The sequence below is a fragment of the Rhinolophus ferrumequinum genome, chromosome 9 (assembly GCF_004115265.2).
Source record: "Rhinolophus ferrumequinum isolate MPI-CBG mRhiFer1 chromosome 9, mRhiFer1_v1.p, whole genome shotgun sequence".
Lineage (NCBI taxonomy): Eukaryota > Metazoa > Chordata > Mammalia > Chiroptera > Rhinolophidae > Rhinolophus > Rhinolophus ferrumequinum.
Window position 1 is genome coordinate 27,500,501 of NC_046292.1, and position 23,174 is coordinate 27,523,674.

At 42.9% G+C, this 23,174-nt stretch overlaps 1 protein-coding gene across 26 annotated transcripts in view; it reads left to right on the plus strand.

Annotated features, from left to right (window-relative positions):
- The window catches only part of MACF1 (microtubule actin crosslinking factor 1), a 305,934-nt gene that overhangs the window by 140,273 nt on the left and 142,487 nt on the right, over positions 1-23,174 (plus strand). For all 26 annotated transcript variants that reach the window (XM_033115596.1, XM_033115604.1, XM_033115599.1 and 23 more), the window contains 14 exons: positions 13,390-13,556; positions 14,575-14,687; positions 14,782-14,888; positions 15,291-15,410; positions 15,563-15,658; positions 16,326-16,453; positions 16,542-16,635; positions 16,839-16,993; positions 17,656-17,932; positions 19,081-19,209; positions 19,928-20,005; positions 20,605-20,766; positions 22,172-22,276; positions 22,886-22,981. In XM_033115596.1, the coding sequence (XP_032971487.1) occupies positions 13,390-13,556; positions 14,575-14,687; positions 14,782-14,888; positions 15,291-15,410; positions 15,563-15,658; positions 16,326-16,453; positions 16,542-16,635; positions 16,839-16,993; positions 17,656-17,932; positions 19,081-19,209; positions 19,928-20,005; positions 20,605-20,766; positions 22,172-22,276; positions 22,886-22,981 (1,827 nt within the window). The remainder of the gene's footprint in view (positions 1-13,389; positions 13,557-14,574; positions 14,688-14,781; positions 14,889-15,290; positions 15,411-15,562; positions 15,659-16,325; positions 16,454-16,541; positions 16,636-16,838; positions 16,994-17,655; positions 17,933-19,080; positions 19,210-19,927; positions 20,006-20,604; positions 20,767-22,171; positions 22,277-22,885; positions 22,982-23,174) is intronic.

Genomic DNA, 23,174 nt, shown 5'->3' on the forward strand with positions numbered 1-23,174 from the left:
ATATCCTGATAGTTATGTATCGTTGTGGTTTTCTAGTCTTTTATTATGGAGTGTCTATTAGCTTTTCTCACCAAGAACATGTGCTATATAAAGCACCCTATATACTAATAATAGGATTTCTCGTGGATTGGTTTTGTCCAAGCCTGTTTAAAAGTACATGTTAGGATTTATAGTTTTCTAAAAGGTAAGTTCTTGAAAGTCAGAATCTGACAAAATTAGTTTTCCAGCTCTCAAACATTTATTAAATACAGTGTATATCTAGCACTCTGAAATTTAAAAACTTCAGGGAGTTCAGGTCAAGACTCTTGGATAGACCTTTAACTCTGGATAGACTTGAGGTTTACATTTTTTTGTACTTTATGGTATTTAGTGCCTGGCATATAGATGAGATACCATTCGTGTTTGTGGAATGAATGAATGAGCGCTTTCACTCTGGAGGCTTTTACTCTGGCTGTCTCTTTGGAAGACCTATGGAGAGTAAACAGTTAATGAGAAAAAGCCAAAGGAAAAGACGTGAAGAAAAGGGAGGCCCAAAAAGTGCTTTCCCAGACGGCAGCAGTCCCCCTGTTAAGAGCTCATGTGAAATGAGAAACTCTGGTGACCAGAGTTAACCTAAATAGTAGAAGCAGAGCTCCTACAGACTAAAACAAGCAGCCAAACTTTGGGCCTTGGAACATACCTGTTTTCCTTAGAGCCTAGTCAAGACAAAGAGTGTATTAGGACCGTGGGGGTGGAGCTGGTGCTGGTGGTGGTGTATCTCATACCTTTTAGCTCCAGTACTACATGGGAAGAAAACGATTTACTGTAGACCGGGCGCTGAGCCAAGCACTTCATAGACATTCTCTCATTCAGCCTTTCTACAACCCCATTAAGTAGTACCCACATTTTACAGGTAAGGAAACTGAACCACCGAGCAAGTTAAGCTACTTAGCTACTAAGTTAACAGAGCTGGGAATTTGAACCGAGGCCTATTTTACTAAAATCTCTCCTTTCCTAGACCCGTGTTCCTTTAGAGCAAAAGGAAATAAAGGCCTGATTTGTCCAACATATGCAGAAGTTTAAAAAGAAAAGGCTCCGAGAAGTGAATATGTTTGGCCGGGCTTCTCAGAAAAACTGTACAGCAGCCATAGTCGTATTAAACAGTGGTCTCTCTTGGCCCTGAGTTGATCAGTTTCAGGAATTTAATTTGCTTGTGTTTCATGAATAATACTTAAGCTTCGGCCTTAGGTGTGCACCTTAAAAAGTTCCAGAATTCCAGTTGTCTTCGCTGCAGGAACGAAGGCCTAATGCCTGCCTAGAGAATTACATGGGAATGCCAGATTTTTCGCTGATTCGATGATTTCCTGTAGTGAATGCTTAAGTTTCTGACCCGTGCGAATCTCGTCGTCTTGTTTCTTGCTGTGGTTTATGATGGCCATCAGATGGTGCTGCAGCTTTACAGTCAGCCTTAGGAAAAGGCTTAGGGGAGAAACACCCACTACAGTTGTGAAGCAGAGGGGCTTCAGGGTCTCAGAAGCGGCTGTGTAGGAGCTGTTGCTTTAGGGCTTCTTAATACTTTCCTTTTCTGGAGGGCATTTTTCATGTTTCCAGGACAGACATGTAGGGCTGTGCTGAGACAAGCCTTTAGGGCCGACATAGAGCCAGGCAGCTTATTTCTCTGCTGTGTCGTCTGGATTCTTTTGGCATAGACCAAACAGCGAAAACCGGGAAGAAACTTACAATCTCGTTCCTTCCCCTCCATTCAGAGCCCTTTGGCTTGCGGTGGTATCTCATCTGTCAGACACTGTACTAAAAAATTGGAGCGGGTAAATCCCATTGGCGTCTTCTTAGACCTGTACTTCACACTTCCTGTCCTACTGTAATTTAAGTAAAAACTATCCATTTGGGCCTTGTTTTAGCAGCTTCCTCCCTTCCTCCCAAATAGCAAGTATTATCTCTATATTGAGCCCTTGGTCCAAACAAATCTAGTTGCCAGTTCACAACAGTGAGGGATCTTCCTTTTTTAATTAACTGAGTACAGACTTCCATCCCTGCCAGCGTTAGACAGTAGGTAGCGTGACATAGGGTTGAAATTAAAAGTCTTAAACAGGAGTTCATGTTCTGGCTTTGCCACTTACTAGCTGTGTAGCCTTGAGCAAACTAATCAACTTTCTTAAACCTTCTTTTCTTTACCTGTCAAATGTAAAACAACAGTTTTGACCTTTTATGGTTACTGTGAGAATTAAATGAGATAATCCATAGTTTAGCATAGGGCTTGGCACATAAACGCTAAAAAAAGTTACCTGTCAGCAGCAGCACCAGTAATTACTGTTGTCACCCATCGTTCAGCAGAGATGCTGCTTCTCTGTCGTATTTGGAAGTGGTGTCCTTTTCACTGGGTGTCCGTCCACATGCTATACTCAGAACTGACCACTGGGTTTTTCTTCTGTGTCATTGGTCAGCAGATGTAACAGATATTTCTCTCTCAAGAAATGCTATCAGAGAATAGATCATTAAAGCCTGTGTTTCTTTTCTTAACCATGAAGATTAAGCTCTGGCCTTGTTTAGGTTATAATTTGACCTGAAAAAATAGAGATTATGTCTGTCTTGCTTGATATTTTCTTATGGACATCTTGGTGCAACAATTGAAATCTGTTTCCTTTCAGAGTCTGGGGGTCATAATTGCAGCATGTCCAGCCCTGATTCTTGTTGGCTCTTCCCTTCTTGGTTGGTACCAGCTGTGCTGGTTTGCCTTTTCCGTCTTTCTCCTCCTCCTCCTTCCTTCATATTACCTTCTCCCGTGGCCTCTCTTCTTTCTCCCCTCCCTCTTCCCTTTACTCTTACAATCTCTCCCTCCTCCTCACCCTCCCTAATTTCTCCCCTCCCCTGGTTTCTAGCTCCTTTTTGCTTTCTGTTTGTGTTTCTGAGGGCAGTGCTCCAATTACCTCATATTTGGAGAGAAGAAGCTGCAGCCAATCCCGTTTCTGTCTGCTTTTAGGTCAAGTGATTTCTGAACTGCAGTGAGATGCTTTGAATTTGTCTTGTTGCAGCTCTGAGCCTGTAAGATGGCTGTCTGAATCGGCAGCGGCTGGAAGAGACAGAGAGAGGCGGGGAGGGAGGGAGAAAGAATTGGAAGGATTGCCGGCATAGTGCATGTTTTTAAATCTGCATCTAATCCCATGAAGCCGAGGTTGGGATTTCTCTGGGATCCCAGGACTGGTTTAGCTGCTTTTTTGCTGAGATTAGGAGAGGAAGGCAATGGGAAATTCACTGGGCTGTGTTAAGGAGCCGAAAGATTCAGTAGCTCTTCCTGAGAAGGCGCCCATATCTCCTAAGAAAAGGGTTCGGTTCAGAAAGAAGTGGAGGGGGAAGAAAACCCCTAGTCCAGAGGTATCTCCTGAGGAAGAACCCTCAGAAGGAACTGGAGTCATTGAAGAGACCGAGACCCTAACGAAGTTAACAGTGAGTCTCCGAAAGGAAGAAGGACTGGGAGGGGTACAGCATCCTCCCCCAGACATTTTACTGCCTGCGGACTCAGCCCCCAACTCCAGGGTGGCAGATCAGGGGATGATCGTGCAGGTGAAGGGGAGATTCCAGGGAGAGATCCAGACTGCCCACCTTTTGCTAGAGAATGAGTCATCAGTTGCCGGAGGGGTCTGGGATTCCCTGGAAGAGGGGATGACGGTCGTCGCTCACCTGCTTGATAACCCAGCAGAAAGGAACTGTGAGAAGTCCGTGAGCCAACTGGTGGAATTTCCGCGGACAGCGTCCTGCAGCAGCAGGGCTGTGCTGCTGCCGTTGCAAGGAGCGACTGCAGTGGAAAAAGCAGACACTCAGCCTGGGTGGCAGAGCAGTACTTCCCCCAGGATGGACTGCCCCGCCGGCACAGGAAATCCAGACCAACTTTCAGAGGGCTGGAGTGTGGGTGGAGGAACCGAGGGGCTTTCACGTGCTGCTGAGACAGCTTCCTGGATTGCGGAGCATCCTGCCCCTTCATCACGACTGGACTCGTCCAGGGGCCATAGATGCACCGAGCCTGCCCACGGGGGTCGAGTGCCCCTCCAGGGTGCCAGACTGCCCACTTCTCAGAGCGATTTGTCCGTGACCGTGAGCCTTTTGCCCTCCTCCTCTGGCTATGGCAGTGAGGGGCCGCACTTCCCTGCGACCCAGCCTAAAGGTCCTGAACCTGAAAAGAGCTCCATGTCCTGCTCCGAAGAGGATGGCACCCTTTCTTTGGAGGCAAGCCACACCCCATCGTGGGGTCTGGAGGAGGTGGGCGGGCATGTGCAAGGGATCCAAACAGGTGTTTGCATTCCTGGCCCTCAGACTTAGTAAAGTGGACTGTGGTGGGTGAGCAGTGAGGATCTTGGAGCTGCTTAACTTACCTGTGCCGGGGACTGAGAGTTAGTGACTGCTGGGCGTAGAAAGGCGTCTGTTTCAGGTCTGCCCCTGGATGCTGGGAACCAAGTCTTGTTGTCTCTGGGGACTCCCTGATTCCGGGTAACCATGCAGCATAACTGCCCGAGCTGTCTGGTGGGGCTCTCTCTCAAGGTGCAGGGCCAATTAGTGCTCACTCTCAGGCGGGTCTGTGCGTCAGCTTCCCCGCCACAAGAAGTTTGTGCTGTAGCACAGCACAGAGGGTAATGGAAGCCTGGCTGAGCCTCTGAGATGAGCGGAGAAGGGGTGCGGGGCGGAGAAGGGGCGAGGGCTAAGGCAGCTATATTCTGTGTAAGTGCTCTTCTCCCCTGGAGAATGGTGTTCTTAGAGAGCTGATGCAATCCCACTCCTGTGCGGACTCGACACATATTTGTGTATGTGGAGAGGGCTAATTCTCCCCTGGTTCCTAATTCTGGCATTAGACGAGAGGGACGTGGAGTTACTGGAGATTAATCCAGAGAGGGGGGTTAGGGCAGTTTGAAGGTACGAGGCGAGACAAAGGCGCTTTTCTGATTGGACTTGTTTATGGCTCTAACAGGTGTTTGTTTGTGAGGATTGTGTCGGGGCATAGATGGGGTGATAGTGACATAGGTGGTGGGTGCTGAGAGTGCTTTCAGGGTTAAGGAGCAAGTGAGAATTCCAGAGATGTGGACACAGAGAGGAGGGGAGAATTCACCAGTGACTGAAGAACTTCTGTTGGCCTGTCAGCCTCTGCAGCAGCAGAAACAAACACGTGAGGATCCCAGAGCAGCAAGAGGTGGAAGACCAAGTAGGGCATTTCCTTGCTGAGACCAAGGCAGTTACCTGCTGGTGCCCCGCTTGTCACAGCAGCAGCAGGCTGAGGAGAGGCGCTTGAAGCTGATCTGTGCCGAAGTACTCCCCGCGGGGGTGAATTTCCCTCGTGGACAGACCCCTTTCAGTGCTCTTTGTTTTCAGAGTTTGGAGACTCCCAGACAGTTACAGGGAAAAGTGGCCATTGAAAAATATTTATTGTATGGTTGAGCAAGGGGGCCTCTTGGGCTTTTGAGAGAGAGAGAGAGCAGTGGGAAGGCAGGCAGTGAGGCTGCTGGAGTAGGTGTGTAAGTACTTGAGTTTCACCAAATAAGAGGCAACGTCCAAGTCAGCGTTTATCTTTACATGGAATGATGTACTAGCTGCTGAACTGAATGCTCCTTTGATACCACTAGCGTTGAAGTTGTGGAGGCATCATCATATTTTAGGATTCATGCGCATAGTTGAGGAAGGTTTTCTGAAAGTTTGGAGTGTGCAATGTCAGCGGCCTCCTAGTGGAAATCGGTTGTAGCTAATGGACCATACGTGACCATGGCGCTTTTAGTGTGGGATTTCCATACGGGGAAGGGAAAGTCCCAGACAGCGCTATGAGGAGTCTTAAAGAAAAGCGAGGTGGCAGAAACCTTTCGACATGATCTCTAGTTTGACAGCACAGATAGTGGTGTGATTCTTTTGCTGTTCAGTATTGACTCAAATTGGTAGTGGCATTTTGGGGCAGCCAAGTTCTATATCTCATCCCTTTTAGCCTTTCAGAGCAGACGCAGCCAGATTACTAAGTTTATAGCCCAGGCTGAAAAACTAAGTGATTGTCAGCTCAGATGGTTGACACACTTCTGAGGCTCCATGTACAGCATGTGTTGTGGGGACCACAGCCTGACCATCCTACATAACAGATAAGAAGTAACTTCTCAAGATAAGTGTGAAATCCCTGCAGAATGCAAGTCCTCAAGGCCCAGGGGCCTGAGACCCTCATGGGTCTCTGAAGGAACTGTCTTCAGGGCGCTGCTCCCTCACTAGCAGGCTGTTCACACGGCCTGAGGACGGCAGCAGCCAGAGAGACCGAGGCAGCGTGTTCTGACACCGGGCCTGTAAAATGTGGGTTGAGACTCATGGCGAGAGCATCTGACTGGAGCCTTGAATTCCCTCTGCTGAGTGTGAGAGGTCACAGGGTCAGGGGACCAGCCGCTGCCACTCACACACCAGCTCTTTCTTAAAGCAGATACGGCTGGCAGTTCAACAGAGTGGCTTTTTTGTGTTTTGATGCTTGTTTTGTTTTTAATATGTTAGAGTAGTAACCATCTTCAGAAAACGATTCAAGTTGCAGAGTGGTGTCTGTCCTTGATGTAACTCAGACCGCATTGTCTCTCCTATTTATCAGTCCAGGGCATGTCAGTGGGAGTGGGATCAGCCTGTGGCTGGGCATAAACTTTGCATTGGGCTTTGTTTCTTTCCAGGACAGAGATACATGGGAACTGATTCTAATTCTTGGGAAGTGCAGGGTTTAGATAATAGAAGATAAGTGGTCTGCTTTCCTGGTATACTTGATTCTTCCTTTGTCAGGAAATAGTTAACACAGAACAAGGATGGCAGGGATCAGCTGACAAAAACGGTTTTCAGAGTGACAAGTAGATAAGGATTTGGAGCTGGATGGGAGAAGGTTAACAGCATTGGCCTTTGCTGTCAGAGACCAAGGCCTTCTCTGGCCCATTCCTTCTCTCAGAAGGACTCCCTACTCCCACTGATAGCCACAATACTCGTCTTACAGGGACAAGGAAAACTTGAAAATCCCTTCCTCCTCCCTGTCTTGGCTCCCACTGCTAATCTGTCCACACTGTCAGTGGATTCTGTTGAATGAAGAATTTGTCCTTGCCACAGACCCTTATGGTCCCTACAGTTTGGGGTGATAGTCAGATCTCACATTGGGGACTAGGAATGCTGAGAAAGAGATCAGTTGGTATATTATTTTCTAGGCTCAGCCTTTTCAGTTTATAAGTATTCCTTTCCCGTTTTTCCTCTTTTAATTATAAGTTGTTTTACTAATATTGGCTTTGTATTGCAAGAAGAAAGCCAAATCAAGCAGATGATACTATTGGAGGAATGTAGCAGTTGAAGTTACAGTTGAAGTTAAGAAAGGTTTTTTTCTTTTCCAAACAAATTTACTTAAAAATATGACTAAGGAATCATTATTTTTTAGGTATAACAGTGATGGTGTGGTTATGTTAAAAAGATATGTACTGAAGTGTTTAATGGAAGAAATATATATGGAATTTGTTTCATAATAATAGGGGAGGGGTGAAGTGGGTGGAGAGTACATGAGATGAGCTGAGTTGATAACGGTTGAAACTGGGTGATGGGTACATAGGAGTTTCTTATACCATTCTGTCTCTTTTTGTGTATATATGAAATTTTCCATTTCATATGGAAAACGCAGAAAAATGGTAAAATTATTATATGATACATATACTGGAAAAGGATATATAAGAATATAAGAAGTAGTATAGGAGTAGTGGTTAAGAGTGTGGAGCCAGATTGGCAGAGTTTGAATTCCAGCTCTATTGATTATGTAGCAGTGTATCTCGGGGCAACTTACTTAGCTTCTCTATGATATAATTTCCTTATTTTTGAATGGAGGATAAGAATAGTATATACTTTGTAGGGTTGCTGTGAGAATTAGATGACTTACTACAAGTAAAACACAATAAATGTTAGTTGTTAACAGTATTATTTAAAGAACCACTACAAATAAACAAGAAAAAGGTAAATGCCCTACTAGAAAAATAGGGGAAAGCCCCGGAATAAGTAACTCGCCAAAAAGGAAACCCAAATGCCTCAAACACACGTGTCTTTCTCACTAGTAATCAAAGATACTGAAATCAAAACAACAATAAGGTACATTTTGCACTCATCATATTGGCAAAAAATAAAAAGTCTGAAAATGCCTAGCGTAGGGGAGAATGTAGAGTTGTAGAAAAAAACCTCTTCATACCTTGTGGGTGGAAGTATAAATTGTACTGTTATTTGGAGAGTAGTTTGCCACTGTTTAGTAGAAATGAAAAATACCCGTATTCTATGACCTGGGATTTCCATTCTAGTTATATTCCCAGGAGAGATTGCTAAGATTCTAATTAGAATATGGAAAGGGGCACCCCCGATCATTCACTAACTCTGATGTTTGCAATGAACTACTTCACTGTGCCCTCACCTGCTTCTTGAGTGAAAGTTTTCAAAGTCTGATGCCGTCTCCATAGTGGGATGGGGTCAGCCAGAAACTTCAGGACATGAGAATCGAGTATCTATTGTTCATTACATCGAGTCTCATTCCCTGAGACTTACATAGACTTATACAACATCCAGACTCTTCCACCTGATATTGCAGCCCCTCCATGACCTATCTAGTCTTCTCTCCTATATCAATTCCCAGTTTCAACCTTCCTGTTTTAACAGGTCAACCCCTTAACCATCTACTATTCCTGTTTCAACTTATTTCAAGTTAGAATCTTTTTTTTTTTAAATCTTTTCTGGGGGGCGAATATTGGGGAATAGTGTGTTTTTCCAGGGCCTATCAGCTCCAACTCATTGTTCTTTCAATCTAGCTGTGGAGGGCACAGCTCAGCCCCAAATCCGTTAAAGATTGCCATGTTCAATCTTTAGTTGCAGGGGTCATAGCCCACCATCCCATGTGGGAATTGAACCGGCAACCTTGTTGTTGAGAGCTCACGCTCTAATCAACTGAGCCATTGGCCGCCCCTCCGGAAGCTCATTGTCTTCAATCTAGTTGTGGAGGGCGCAGCTCACTGGCCCATGTGGGAATCGAACCGGCAACCTGTTGTTAAGATCTCGTGCTCTAACTAACTGAGCCATCCGGCTGCCCCCAAGTTAGAATCTTTACATCCACTTTATACCTGAAATTATTTTCCTCTTTCTCTTTGTCTATTCTGTAATATCCTTTAAGTATGAGTTTAACTCATACTTTAAGAAATATTTTTTATCATTCCAGCCCATACTATTTTTTCATTCTGCTGAAATCCGCAACATTATTATTTACTATATTGCTGTTGCTCTCCTGGGGGCCTTAAGTTATGTGTAACTCTTTCATGTGATCCACCACATATGACTAAATATTAAGTAAGATTCACCCCGCCTCTGAAATTAGCCTTCAGAAAAAAAGGGAATCTCTCTGTAGTTGAGTTTTTATAAAGTCTTTCTTGTTATTGGGCTCTCAGTGAAATTATAGTCAGTTCATGAAAAAAGATGAATCAATTTTTATGGCGATCAACTGACACAATTGGTTAAACAAAAAAGAGAGACCAAAAATGTAAGGCAATTTTAGTTATTGTTCTTGGGAATATAACTTCCTGATTTGAAGTGTTGAATGTAATTGTATGTTCAATCTTAATCATATTTAAAACTTTCTTTAAAAAAGAAATCATATCACTTATAAAACACACACACAGCAAGTGGTCATATAATTTTTTTTAAAGTAGCTTTATTGATGAAAAAGACAGGATGTCAAAGAGGCAAATAGTTTGAATAGCATGGTTTTATAAAATGTCGAGGTAGAAAAAGCATTAATACTAAATTAATACATTAGATATACTGCTTAATTTTAAATATGTACATATGTGTAAATACATTTCCAAAAGTTTATGTATTCAAGAGGACCACAGTGCTTCCTTCTCCATTCCTCTCTTCCATCCATATGTTGTCATTTGGGAGAATTTGGGGACTGCCTTATTTTAGCCAGATATGCCTACAGTTCAAGATGGGCAAGCATGTCTATTTTTTTGTTTCCCCTTTTCTCACCTGGCTAATTTCTACTTGAAGGTGTAGCATAGCTATTGTAGTCGCAGAGAAGTTCCTTGGCGTTGCTAGTGTGGGTTACTTGCTTACCTCCGTCACAGCGTTGATCGCTCTGTATGGTATATTGTCTCCCCTACGAAACTTCTTGAGCTTGAGGTTCAAGGTTGTGCTTTTATCTTGAGATCCAAGAACTTAAACACATCTCCTAGAACATAGTGGTTACTCAAGAAATAACAACAGAATGAATAAATGGTGTTTGACTTTTGTTTCTTCTCCATGGTGCCTGGAATTGTGTTAAGCACAGATTAGATGTTCAGTAAATACTTATTGAATTATTAGGAAAACATTAAGTTCCTAGGGATGCTTCAGAGAAGGAATTAATCAAGCCCTGATACATGTGGGTACGCGGTGGTCAAAAGAGAATTCAGGTAGACGTGCACGGTCTCTGGAATGGCACTGAGGTTGTCTTCCCTCTCCAAATGGCTTCCTTTTAAAATCCGGATGAGGGGGAAAGCTCCCTGACATTGAAGCTGGGTTTCTGTGTTTGGGAGATTAGGGTGAAAGCTTCTGCATAGTCCAAAGGACAGCACGTGACATGTGAGTATTAAATGAAGAGATGGACAAAAGCCGAATTAATTACCGAGGTGGTTGTGATGATAGTCTCATTTTTCTCTTCCAGTCACAGTCCAGGAAGGGCTCTAATCCAAACAGGGTGTTTTTATCCCCCTGAGGGATCCAAACACTTCCCTGTCTCATTTACAGCTGTGTGGAAAATCTGAAGTAACACTGTTCATTGAACTATTTTCAATGCAATGTGCAAAGATACTGCGATTGGCAGATAAGTGATGCCATCAGAGAGATTGACTGTGTTTGTACTGGCCGTACAATGTCAATTAATAAACTGGAATTTCTTTCTTGGGTAAAAAAAAAATATTCAGATTTCATTTTGTTTATTCATGTTCTATCCTTTTTTTTTTTTTTTTTTTTTTTTTAAAGATTTCATTGGGGAAGGGGAACAGGACTTTATTGGGGAACAGTGTGTACTTCCAGGACTTTTTTTCCAAGTCAAGTTGTTGTCCTTCAATCTTAGTTGTGGAGGGGCCGTTCAGCTTCAAGTTTTGTCCTTTCAGTCTTAGTTGTGGAGGGCGCAGCTCAGCTCCAGGTCCAGTTGCCGTTGCTAGTTGCAGGGGGCACAGCCCACCATCCCTTGCGGGACTCAAGGAATCGAACTGGCAACCTTGTGGTTGAGAGGATGCGCTCCAACCAACTGAGCCATCCAGGAGCTCAGCGGCAGCTCAGCTCAAGGTGCCGTGTTCAATCTTAGTTGCAGGGAGCAAAGCCCACCATCCCTTGCGGGACTCAAGGAATTGAACTGGCAACTTGTGGTTGAGAGCCCACTGGCCATGTGGGAATCGAACCGGCAGCCTTCGGAGTTAGGAGCATGGAGCTCTAACCACCTGAGCCACCAGGCGGGCCCCAAGTTCTACCCATTTTTACTTTAACAAATCTATTTTCTATTCCCAACAATGTTTTGCCTTAATATGTATGTGAAGTGGCGGGTGGTATCTAGCCATTGAAACAAGCAGCTAGAAATGTTGTTAAGGAGAACTGGACTAGCACTGGTACTCGGGAGGGGCTGTTTTCACTGGACTCATAAAACGATAGTTTGGGCAGCATTATCCATTGTTGGATCCTCAGCTTTGCAACTCCATAGCTCTTCCCTCCTGCCCCCCAGTGTATTTGGAGTAGATTGAGTTTTAGGGGATTGACTTCAAGAGTAATTATACTTGTTAGAGATTGATTGATGTAAATTAAATTACAATATGAATTTTAACTGCCAAGTGATACAGTATTTGAATTGGGCACTCAGTGCATTTTGTTGCTTTAGGATATGATACAGGAAGCAAGTAACAATCTTAAGGTTGTCAGGTGAACATGCAGTCAGAGCAGAGAGGTGGTTGGTAGAGGATAGATTTACAAGATGATCTTACTAGCTGGCATCATCAAAGTTTGGCAACCTGATTTTTCCCTTAGAAGTGTACCTGTCTAGGGGACGAGAATCCCGGAATGTGCTGGTTGGTTAGAAGACAACACTTTACTGATTTCCCTTTTCTAGACTCTGTGCAGGCTACCCATAGGTTTTTGTTCTCATAGTCTTTCTTCAGACATCTTGGTCAGATTTATTAGTCTGCAGCTTTCTTTTATACTTCATAAAATATTATGAACAGTTTCTGACCCTGTTTTTCTGATTTTAAAGTCTCTTCTGCTGATATTTAATGTAACCTATTATGAGCTGAGTTTGTAAATTTAGTATTCAGAGACTTGGAAGTGCCTTATTGTCAATTGTCCCTTGTACTATATGCTATACAGTATATATAGTATATATACTATGATTGTTGATCACAGCAACCCTGAAAAGGCAGTAGGTATTCTCACTTTACCGATGTTATAGCTGAGAGATCTGGCTTATAGTTGGTGAAGCTGAGATTCTAACCCAGGTCTGCACGGAATCGAAGGCATGCACTTTCTTCTCTCCCACACTGTCATCTCTCTAAATTAGGTCTTGTGCTAGATTTGGGGAATTTCTTAAAATAACTTTCTTCATATTATAAAAATGTACATGATATAAAAAATGTGGAAAATATAAACCACCTATAATGTTACCATTTAGAGATCTAACTATGATTACTAGTTTGGTGTATTTCTCTCCTGTGTTTACACTTGCATACACATATGCATTTATCATATACATTAAGCATATGTATGTATATATGACTATATAGTTAAATGTATATTTTTATACCTTTATATAAAATTAGTGTTACTATATATTATTTTGTATTTCTTTTCATAAGATAATGGTGATCATTTTCCTGTCATTAAAATTTTCTAAAGCATACCTTTTTAAATGCTACACAGAATTTTACTATGTGTATGTGCTACATGTAACCAGTCAGTTTCTTATTAAAGCTCTATAGCTTTTTGCTATAATGTTTATAATATTTTGATAAACATTCTTGTATACAATTTTTTGACCGTATCTCTAATGGTTTCCTATTATGTATATTTTAAGACTTTTGATTCAACACTGCCATCCAGAGAAGTTAGGTCATTTATACTCTCACCAGTGGCAATGTTAGGATTTCCAATGTTAGATATTCTCTCCAATGAATAGTATCATTAAAAAAAAAAAATCCCTAATTTAATAGGTGAAGAACTTACCTCTCATGGTTTTAATTTGCAATTCTTTGACTACCAAAGAGATGAGTATATATATTGGAATTGTCATCTGAAGTGCTGCCAGCCTTGGCTCTCCCTCTTCTTCTAAGAGTCACAATGTATGAAGAAGAAAAGGTTATTCCGTGTCCTATCTTTTGGCAGATCTCTGACATCTACATTAGTGGAGAGTCAGGGGACATGTCAGCCAAGGAGAAGCTGCTCCTATGGACCCAGAAGGTGACAGCTGGTTACACAGGAATCAAATGCACCAACTTTTCCTCCTGCTGGAGTGATGGGAAGATGTTCAATGCACTTATTCACCGATACAGGTAAATACAGTAGAAGTTCAGTGTCTGGAGGGGTTTCTTTTCATCTCTTGTTTGTAGTTAGTTATAATGTCACTTGCCCCCTCAGCCAAGAATCTGATTCATTTTATTCATTTAAAAAGGGAATGTATATTAAACTCCTAGTGTTCCAGGCACTGAGCACAAATAGCAGTAAACAAAACAGCGCAAGTTCTTGCTCTCATTGAGCTTATTTAATAGGCAATAAACAAATAAATACTGGGGGTGCCAAAAAAAATGTATACAGGTAAACACTTGGGTCAGCGTTGCTCAAGCAGTAGTTTGCCATAATCAGAAGTGTCTGGATGCTGATGGTAACCATTTTGAGCACCTCTTGTAATTGCAGAAGTCAAACGTTACTTGTATTCATCTTTTGTTATCGGTATATATTGAGTCTTACAATTTTAATACAGTTTTCCTTTCTTAAAATGTCTATACATTTTTTTGGCACCCTTTGTATATGCTGTCATACAAGTGGTAAGCGCAGTGGAGGGATAGGGAGTGACAGGATTGTAGCATTTTGGAGAGGAAGATGGCCTCTCTGATGAGGCTGGAGCAGAGGCCAGCCATGCAGGCCTCTAGGGTCAGTGTTTCAGTTGGAGGGAATAGCAAGTGCAGAGGGCCTGCAGCGGGGCCTGGCTAAGCATGGCTGAGGAGCAGCAGGGGGCTGGAGTGAGATGGTTGAAGGAGACAGGGATTTTAAATGACAAAAATTACAATTAGCGTACTCTTAGTGGTCATAGCATGCCCTCATTTTCACTCTACTAATTTATGATACTTTCCCCAGGAAATCAACAAGGCTACTATTGTGTAAGGTTAGAATTAGGGAGCACTGGGCTCCTGACGTGTCACTAACAATGGGATCAGTACCTCTCTAGACCTCTTGCTTTCTAATTCAATCAGTGTTTTTCAGCTCTGGGTACTTTTAAGAGGTCTTCTTTGTGTGAACTCATGTGTGGTGTGTAGATGGTGGCCTTTCATGTGCCTTGGTGGACTTTTACAGACCTGATCTGGTAGATATGGAGAGGGTACAAATCCAAAGTAACCGAGAGAATCTGGAACAGGCTTTCGAAGTGGCAGAGAGACTGGGGGTCACACGGCTACTGGATGCAGAAGGTGAGAGTTGACTGAAGTTGTGTGTGTCTGACATATAGTCACTATTCCTTCTGGCAGGTTCTGACTGAGAAATTTCTTATCCTTTCTCTCTCAGATGTGGATGTGCCATCTCCAGATGAAAAGTCTGTAATCACTTATGTATCTTCAATTTATGATGCCTTCCCTAAAGTCCCTGAGGGTGGAGAAGGGATCAATGCCACGGTAAAGGACCCTTTCTTAGATTACTTTGGTTGGTTTGGGTAGAACGTATTGATTAGAACATGTTTCTTAAGTATTCATTATATATAGAGCACTTTTATACAGAGCAACTGAATCCACACCATCTTTATATATACTCATTAACTGTGGTCCCAGGGAATGAGTCTAGATATTGCTAATTTTGTAGCATCCAGCCTAGACTATTCTAGGTGTTAGGAAATTGAATCGCATTTTGAGAGCCCTTGAGGAGCTTTGAAACTGTGACCCTGACTATTAAACTGAGCAACTGGATAGGCAATTAGAGGAAAAGGATTTTATGTGGTTTGGGATGGCCTCAGCTTTCTCCTTTGCTTGTTTTGCATACTGCTAATCAGAAGGTGTGTGACATTTACCTTTTGGCAATAGGAAGTAGACTCCAGGTGGCAAGAATACCAAAGCCGAGTGGACTCCCTCATTCCCTGGATCAAACAGCATACAATACTGATGTCAGATAAAACTTTCCCCCAGAACCCTGTTGAACTAAAGGTAAAGTCATGGGCTTAAATTGCTTTTTATAAGTTCATTCTAGTGAGTAAGTCTCAGAGCTTGTGGCTGCTGGTTTCTGGGTGAGGTGGTATGAAAACTTGGGCCAGATTGTTTGCTTGCATTCATTCATTCAACGAATATTAATTTTGTAGGCACTTTATAACCAGTATATACACTTCAAAGAAACGGAAATTCTGGCCAAGGAGAGAGAAAAAGGAAGAATTGAGGAATTATATAAATTGTTAGAGGTAAGGAATGCTGTCGTTTGCTGAGAGTTGGGGTTTGCTGGTTTTGCTGTATTGCTGCCTCTTTGTTAGGCAGGGCCCCTGCGTCCTCTTCCCCACCTGCATTTACAGCACTGTTCTCAGGGTGACAAATCCAGCATCGCTGTCGGGCTGGTCTTGAAAATTTGTGATAAAGGGGTAGTAGCAACGATCTGTATTTTTTAAAGGGCTTACTGAAAAATGGTATACATTTATTCAGAAATGTTGAGTTATGTGGATGAGTTTGCCTATTTTTCAGAAGGAAGCTAATTCTTTCCCTAGGATGGGAAAAAAAGAGACTCCATCAAAAAAGAGACATTTTGATTCCTGGAGAATTTGAAGCTGTAGAGATGGGCATTTCACCTTTTCCAGAATGGGCATTTTTGAGGGGACAGGAGGAGTTGTTAAAATGTAGAAGGAATCAGTGGGTTTAGAGCATGTAGTCTGTGCATTTCAGAGGTGATTATTTTGCTCTCACCTCAGGGTGAGGTACTGCTAAATAGTCCATTGTTTTCTCTTATTAGACAATAGGAAAATACTGCTGAATGGCTGGGTAAAGAAGCAAGAAGTGATGTGTGGAAAAATAAGTTAAAACTGGGGCCTGAGGACATGGCTGCGTTTGGGACTAAAGGAGTATGTCTGGGTTTTTTAGGTGTGGATTGAATTTGGCCGAATTAAACTGCCTCAGGGTTACCACCCTAATGATGTAGAAGAAGAGTGGGGAAAGCTCATCATTGAAATGCTGGAGCGAGAGAAATCACTTCGACCAGCTGTGGAGAGGTGAGTCCAGAGCCTGAAGTGGATCTGACATTACTTGCTGGGCTGGTTTGGGCTCTGCACCTTTACGATGGTTTTGATCTTATTTTAGGCTGGAATTGCTGCTACAGATTGCAAACAAAATCCAGAATGGTGCTTTGAACTGTGAAGAAAAACTGACACTAGCTAAGAATACACTGCAGGCTGTAAGTCTGGCTGTTTTGTCTCACTTCTTTTGTCACATGGTTCCCACTTTTCACCCTGTTCTCTAATGGTTGAAGTTAACAGTCGAGGAGTCCAGCTGTGTTTTTCCTACTCTTGGAATTGCAGTGGGCCCCTTGGCTGCTTCGATCCTAATGGGTGGGAGCAGTGGGAGTTTTCCCACCCTTATTCTCCCTTTCTCTCTCAGGATGCTGCTCATCTGGAATCAGGGCGGCCAGTACAGTGCGAGTCAGATGTCATCATGTACATTCAGGAGTGTGAAGGTCTTATCAGGCAGCTGCAGGTGGATCTCCAGATCCTACGGGATGAGAGTTATTACCAGCTAGAAGAGCTGGCTTTTAGGTGAGGAACACGGGACTCAAACGGAGGGTTTGCTTACTGCTGAGTCTCATGGATTAAGAGTCAGGTACTGAATCTTGTAACTTGGACCTCAATGGGGATGGATACTACAGGTATTTTGGCAGGAAAATTCTCCTGGTGGAAAACAGTTTCCTCTTATTGTAGGCCCTGCCCACTAAGTACCTGGCATCTATGACATCCCACATATTTCACAGTGACCTGCAGGGGTGCAGTACCACATCTGGTGCAGACCTGCTGGTGATCCAAAGCTTCCTTTTATAGAGGAGGAATCCAGGACCTGCAGAGGGGCTGAGGAGCGTCCAGGTCACATACTTTGTACAGAGCCAAGACTAACACCCACATCTTTGGACCCCAGTCTGTTTATTCTGATATACCATCTAGGAATTGCATAAATGGGTATCGGTTTGCTTCCCTGCATTTAACACTATAACTTGGTATTTGCCTCAAAGACAACTCTAAACAATGACGATGTTAATAATACCACCTTGCATTCCTATACCACTTGTTATTTCTCAAAACACATTTCCCGATATGATCTCATTTTTATTTTTACCTCAGCCTTATCAAATGGATAGGGAAGATTTTATTTTTAAAAGTATGTTACAAATTTAAGTCTCGCCCTTCCTTCTCTTCTTGCACTTCAGGGTTATGCGTCTGCAGGATGAGCTGGTCACCTTGCGTCTTGAGTGCACAAATTTGTATCGGAAGGGCCATTTCACTTCACTAGAATTGGTTCCACCCTCTACTTTAACCACAACTCATCTGAAGGCAGAACCTCTGACCAAGGGAACCCATTCTTCTTCTACTTCCTGGTTCCGAAAGCCCATGACTCGGGCTGAACTTGTGTCTATCTCCTCCTCTGAAGATGAAGGCAATCTCCGTTTTGTGTATGAACTGCTGTCTTGGGTAGAAGAAATGCAGGTGGGTGTGTGTTCCAGATGCTTATACAGCGCCCTAAGATGTGCTGGATCCAGCAGCTTGTTTGCGAGGACCAGGTTGCTCCGTGCCCCTTGTATCAATTCCCTGAATCACTGGACTTTGGCCCCCTTCTCCTTAAATTTTAAACGATGGATCAGTGCAAATCCCCACAATCCTACACAGAATAGCATAGGCTTTTCTATTTTGAAACCCTTTGGGAATTCGTTCCTTTCAGCTAACTGTACTCTAAGTGGGAGCTTATGGGAGAAGTTGCAAAGTTTGTAAATCTGTTATCTTTTCTGAAATTTCCTCATTGGCAGAGAAGCTTATTTTTGTTTTTGGCCTTGGCACTAACATTTAAGCAAGGCTGCTGTGCTTCACAATTCTAAGGGGCACCATATTTTTTTTTTTAATTTTCAATTACAGTTGACACACAATATTACATTAGTTTCAGGTGTACAATGTAGTGATTAGACATTTCTATACCTTCCAGAGTGATCACCCGATAAGTCTAATACCTATTGGACACCATACATAGTTATTACAATATTGTGATTATATTCCCTATGCTGTATTTTATATCCTTAAGGGGCACTATTTACATGTATTCTAGGATAATGGTTCAGGTTCAATATTGTCTTACCTTTCTAACCGTTTTGTATGAAATTCTTTTCATCTCTTGATGATGGATTTCCCCATGTTCCAATAAATAAAAACATTCAAAGACAAGCTAATGTTTTAAAATTCATTGGCCAATAGTTGATGCTATGAATGAAGCTTAATATTTTCAGATATTTCTTTCTTATGTCCATTGTGATTATAAAATGCTCCATAAAGGGAAATGCCTAAATTATAAAGTTAAGCATCTTCAGCCTGTGGAAACACCTTCCTGGTTGGTAAATGTAGGAATGTACTCCCATAATATGGCAGCAGAAGGCTGCCTCTGCTTCGACAGCTGAGGGGGTTTAGTCTCCAGCTCCTTGGGGGTGATTATGACATATTTTCCTATAAGAGGGCACGATGGAGATGGTTTAGATGTCCTTTGCCCAGTCCTCTGTCCCCAGCTCCCTTGTCCAGACATTGATTCTGACAGTTTTCTGTTTCTGCTAACATAGCAGTAAATTGTTATGTATGTATTTTTTCTTTTCCAGATGAAACTGGAGCGAGCAGAGTGGGGCAATGACCTGCCTAGTGTGGAGTTGCAGCTGGAAACACAGCAGCACATTCACACCAGTGTCGAAGAACTGGGCTCAAGTGTCAAAGAGGCGAGGTTGTATGAGGTGTGTGGCAGTCAGAGTCCATGCTGGAGAGTGGGCGGGACAGGGCGGGAACCCGACAGTGTGCAGTGCAGCTGTCCCTAAGGAGAAGGGGGCTCTGGGAAAGAGTGATACAACCATGAGCAGCACTTGACAACACACTCCCTTTTCACTGAAATGTTGTGCTCTTTGAAATAATCTTGTGAGAAAGGTATTTTTATTAACCTTTCTTACTATAAAGTAAAGTGCTATTGAAAGCTAAGGTCAAAATTAGTAAGTAGGGGATGCAGTTGCCAAGCTCAGGCCCTCTGCTCCAAAAGTTCATGCTCTTTCCATTTTACCTTTTGTCTGCGGTTGAGTGCTGGTATAGAGAAACTGTTTAGTCTCTCTTCTCCCTCACTCATTCTATCTTCCTGTTTTTTATTTTCACTCTCCCCTTTCAAAAAGTGATTGAGTGGTTTGACTATCATCAGGCATAGGTTTTGCCTAGAAACCTCCCAGAATTACTGGAAGCACAGAACAGGAAGGTTGTATTCGCCCTGCTGAACTATATTCCTCACTTAGTGCTGCTCCATGCTATGAAATCTGACCCAGAGATATCCTGTCGAAGCTTCTGTTTTAGGACAGTAACCAATCTTTACCTGGGTGGAGATGTAGTACTTAACCTGGTTGAAACCATACCATAAATGCACTTTAGTTACTCTTTTTGTAATGTATTCTTATTTCATTTCTTGCTCATCAGGGGAAAATGTCCCAGAATTTTCATACTAGTTATGTTGAAACTCTTGGCAAACTGGAGACACAGTATTGTAAATTGAAGGTAAGTTTTGACCAACTTTCTCATGTTCTGTTCATGGAGAATCTAGTTCCGTCCAAACAACTGTTTTCCCTAATTCAGAGAGCTCTTGGTTTGGCGCTGTTTTGGTTTTCTGTTTATTAGATTATATCATTTACTATTCAGCTGTTCATATGTATTATAATGTTTTCTTAATGGATCAGACCACTGCTCCAGAAGGTTTTAAGTAAGTAGAGCTTATCCCAGCTGTCATGCTTAACCAAAGCAGTGGCTAGCTGTGCTGTGAGACACCAGCACTACAGGATTGGTGGGGAGAGCACTTCCACCCGTTCTCTTCATTCCTTTCTTTCAAGATTATCCAGAGTAGGACAGGCCCAGGATCATTCTGTATCCAGGGCGCCCCACAAAGGCCTTCTGAGTTCTAACTTCTAGTTAGGACTAACAAGGGCTCTGGGAGTCCTGTACCAAACTTGTACTACATTTAAATCCATGGAGAAGCACCCAGGGATGAAAAAGCAAGGCTAAATTCATTTCCTGAGTTTTTCTTTGCTTTGATGTCAAATGTGCTGTCTTCTATAGATGAAAGGCTGGCAGTCTAACCTTGTAATCCTTGCTTTGTGTAGGAAACTTCTAGCTTCCGGATGAGGCACCTTCAGAGCCTGCATAAATTTGTCTCCAGAGCTACAGCTGAGTTGATTTGGTTGAATGAGAAGGAGGAGGAGGAACTAGCATATGATTGGAGTGACAACAATCCCAATATCTCAGCCAAGAGAAATTACTTCTCTGTGAGTCTAGCACAACAGGCCTGTCGTATTTGTGTAATAGCAGAAGGACACAGAGGGGCTCATCTGCTGAGAGCTTGGATTTCTGGATTTTCATTCTGCTAGGTAGAAATCGGGGCCCTGCTTAATGCATCTATGCATGTGAGAAGTGTATATGGAGAGGGAAATTGAGCCCTTGAATGAATTTATTCAGTGAGGCAGTGTTTTGGGTGGATAGAGCAGCAGCCTGCAAGTTGAGTCATGTCAGAAGCAATATAGCTTTGTGGTTAAGATTACGCACTTTGGAGTGAGATCAATCTAACTTCAAAGTCTTACTTCTCTGCTTACTAGCTCTGTGACTTTTGGCAAGTCATTTAATCTCTCTGGACCTCTGTAAAATGGGAAACTAGTACCCCACCATTTCAAAGCGTTGTGTAAAAGATTTAATAAGATTTAATAAGCTAATATAGTGAAGTACTTGGTACAGGGTTTAGTTTTGTTTAACTGAGATGTACTCTTGGCTTCTCAATTCTGAATTCTCTTTAATTCATTTGATAATGTTTTGGTTTGAATCTCTTCATTTGTAAAATATGAAGGAGAATTCAGCATTGGACTATGGGAAAATGCTTTAAATTCTTTTCAGTGAAAGATGTATACAAGTAAGTAGGGTTAATTTTTGCTACTTTTAGTATTTGTACATCTCAGAGGATTTTTAACCATTTTGTAAACCCTGTGCAAAGGAAGCTTGTTTACTAACACTTACTTTAGATACTTTAATTCTGTTCATTTAGTGTTTTTAAAAAATATATAAGTTTCTCCTGATTGGAGAGTGGCATATGATCCTTCTGAAGTAAAGAAAAAAGAAGAGCTACTATAATACAGTGAACAATTTGTATGAGATCGGAAATTAGGCTACGGTAGAGATATAAGTGCTTGGAAAGCATCAAGGAGAAGGGGTCAAGTTCTGAAAGTAAGTTTCAGTACAGAAGAGATAGCGTCTCAACTGGGTCCTATAACGGTAGCAAGATTCAGAGCCAGAGGAGGGCACTACAGGCCAAGGAAATAGTTTGAGCAAAGCCAGCTGGTCAGTGATGCGGATCTGCTGGTGTGTCAGGTACTGCTAGGTGGGTGCTGACGTCAACTGGCTGCTCTAGCCAAGTTGTCTCTTGTTTCTGCTTCCTGTGCTCATCCTGTGTTCCCCCACTTACTCGGGTCTGGCGTGTGTCCCATGTCCTTTGTGAATCATTCTCCAGTAATTCCAGCATTTTTGCTCTTCTCTGAACTCCTCTGACATGTACTGTTTATGCATCTCATTTTGGCACTACCCCAGCACTGTAGGCTTTTTAAAAGTAGGGCAGGAACACAGCCTTTCCTTTATTTCTGTTCCTCCCTTAATGGCACTGACTGTAACATGAAATTCAATGTTCAGGAGTTGACAGTGCAACTGGAGGAGAAACAGGACGTGTTCCGGTCCCTACAAGATACAGCGGAGCTGCTGTCACTTGAGAACCACCCCGCCAAGCAGACTGTGGAGGTATGTGACTAACGAATGCGTGAGGGGCCAGTGCTCAGAGGTAGGTGTTACGGAGGTATTCAGATCAGAGGCTTTGTTCTGCTGGAAGACCCAGAGGAAGTGTCGGGATCATTTGTCCTGGATCAGCTCCCTTTTTGTCCCACCCCCAAAAGACTGCAAACACTTTGAAGGGCTAAGGAGACTACGAGAAACAGGAAGCGGTATGGACGCCTAACTTCATGGGGAAGGTGGACTTGGACCATAACTTTTCAAATAACTATCCAAACTGATCCTGTGTCTTGTTTGCTGCCTTTGTCCAGAGAAGAGAGACCGTGGAGGAAACCAGAAGGGATTTATTTATGCCCAGGTTCTGCTGGCTAGATCATTTAGTTGCAACTGAGTGTGGAGGAAGCCTTTTCCATACTCGTATAACCCCTTTTAACAAAACCATGTTGGATAAAGGACAAGTCTCTTTCTTATGGGAAGCACTGAGCGTCTGCCAGTCAAGTATTCCATACACCTTCTGTTGGCCTCTGTCATTAGCAGAGTTGTACTTGGAAGAGGGCGTCGCACATATTTATTGGATCCGCTAAACTCACGCCCTTCCGTCTGTGTGCTTGGTCATTGCAGGCTTACAGTGCCGCTGTCCAGTCCCAACTGCAGTGGATGAGGCAATTGTGCTTGTGTGTTGAGCAGCACGTGAAAGAGAATACTGCTTACTTTCAGGTACGTGGGCTTTATGTCTGTGTCTGTGCATGTTGTGTGCATCAGAGAAGATGAGAAGAATATTCGTTTTCATTCTGGCAGGAGGTATGTGTGTGTGCGTGCGTGAGCGTGCACCTATACATGGGAAAGGCAAGATTAGAATCTCATCCGTATCAGTTAGCTTCTGTTGTATAAACCACCACTCCAACAACTT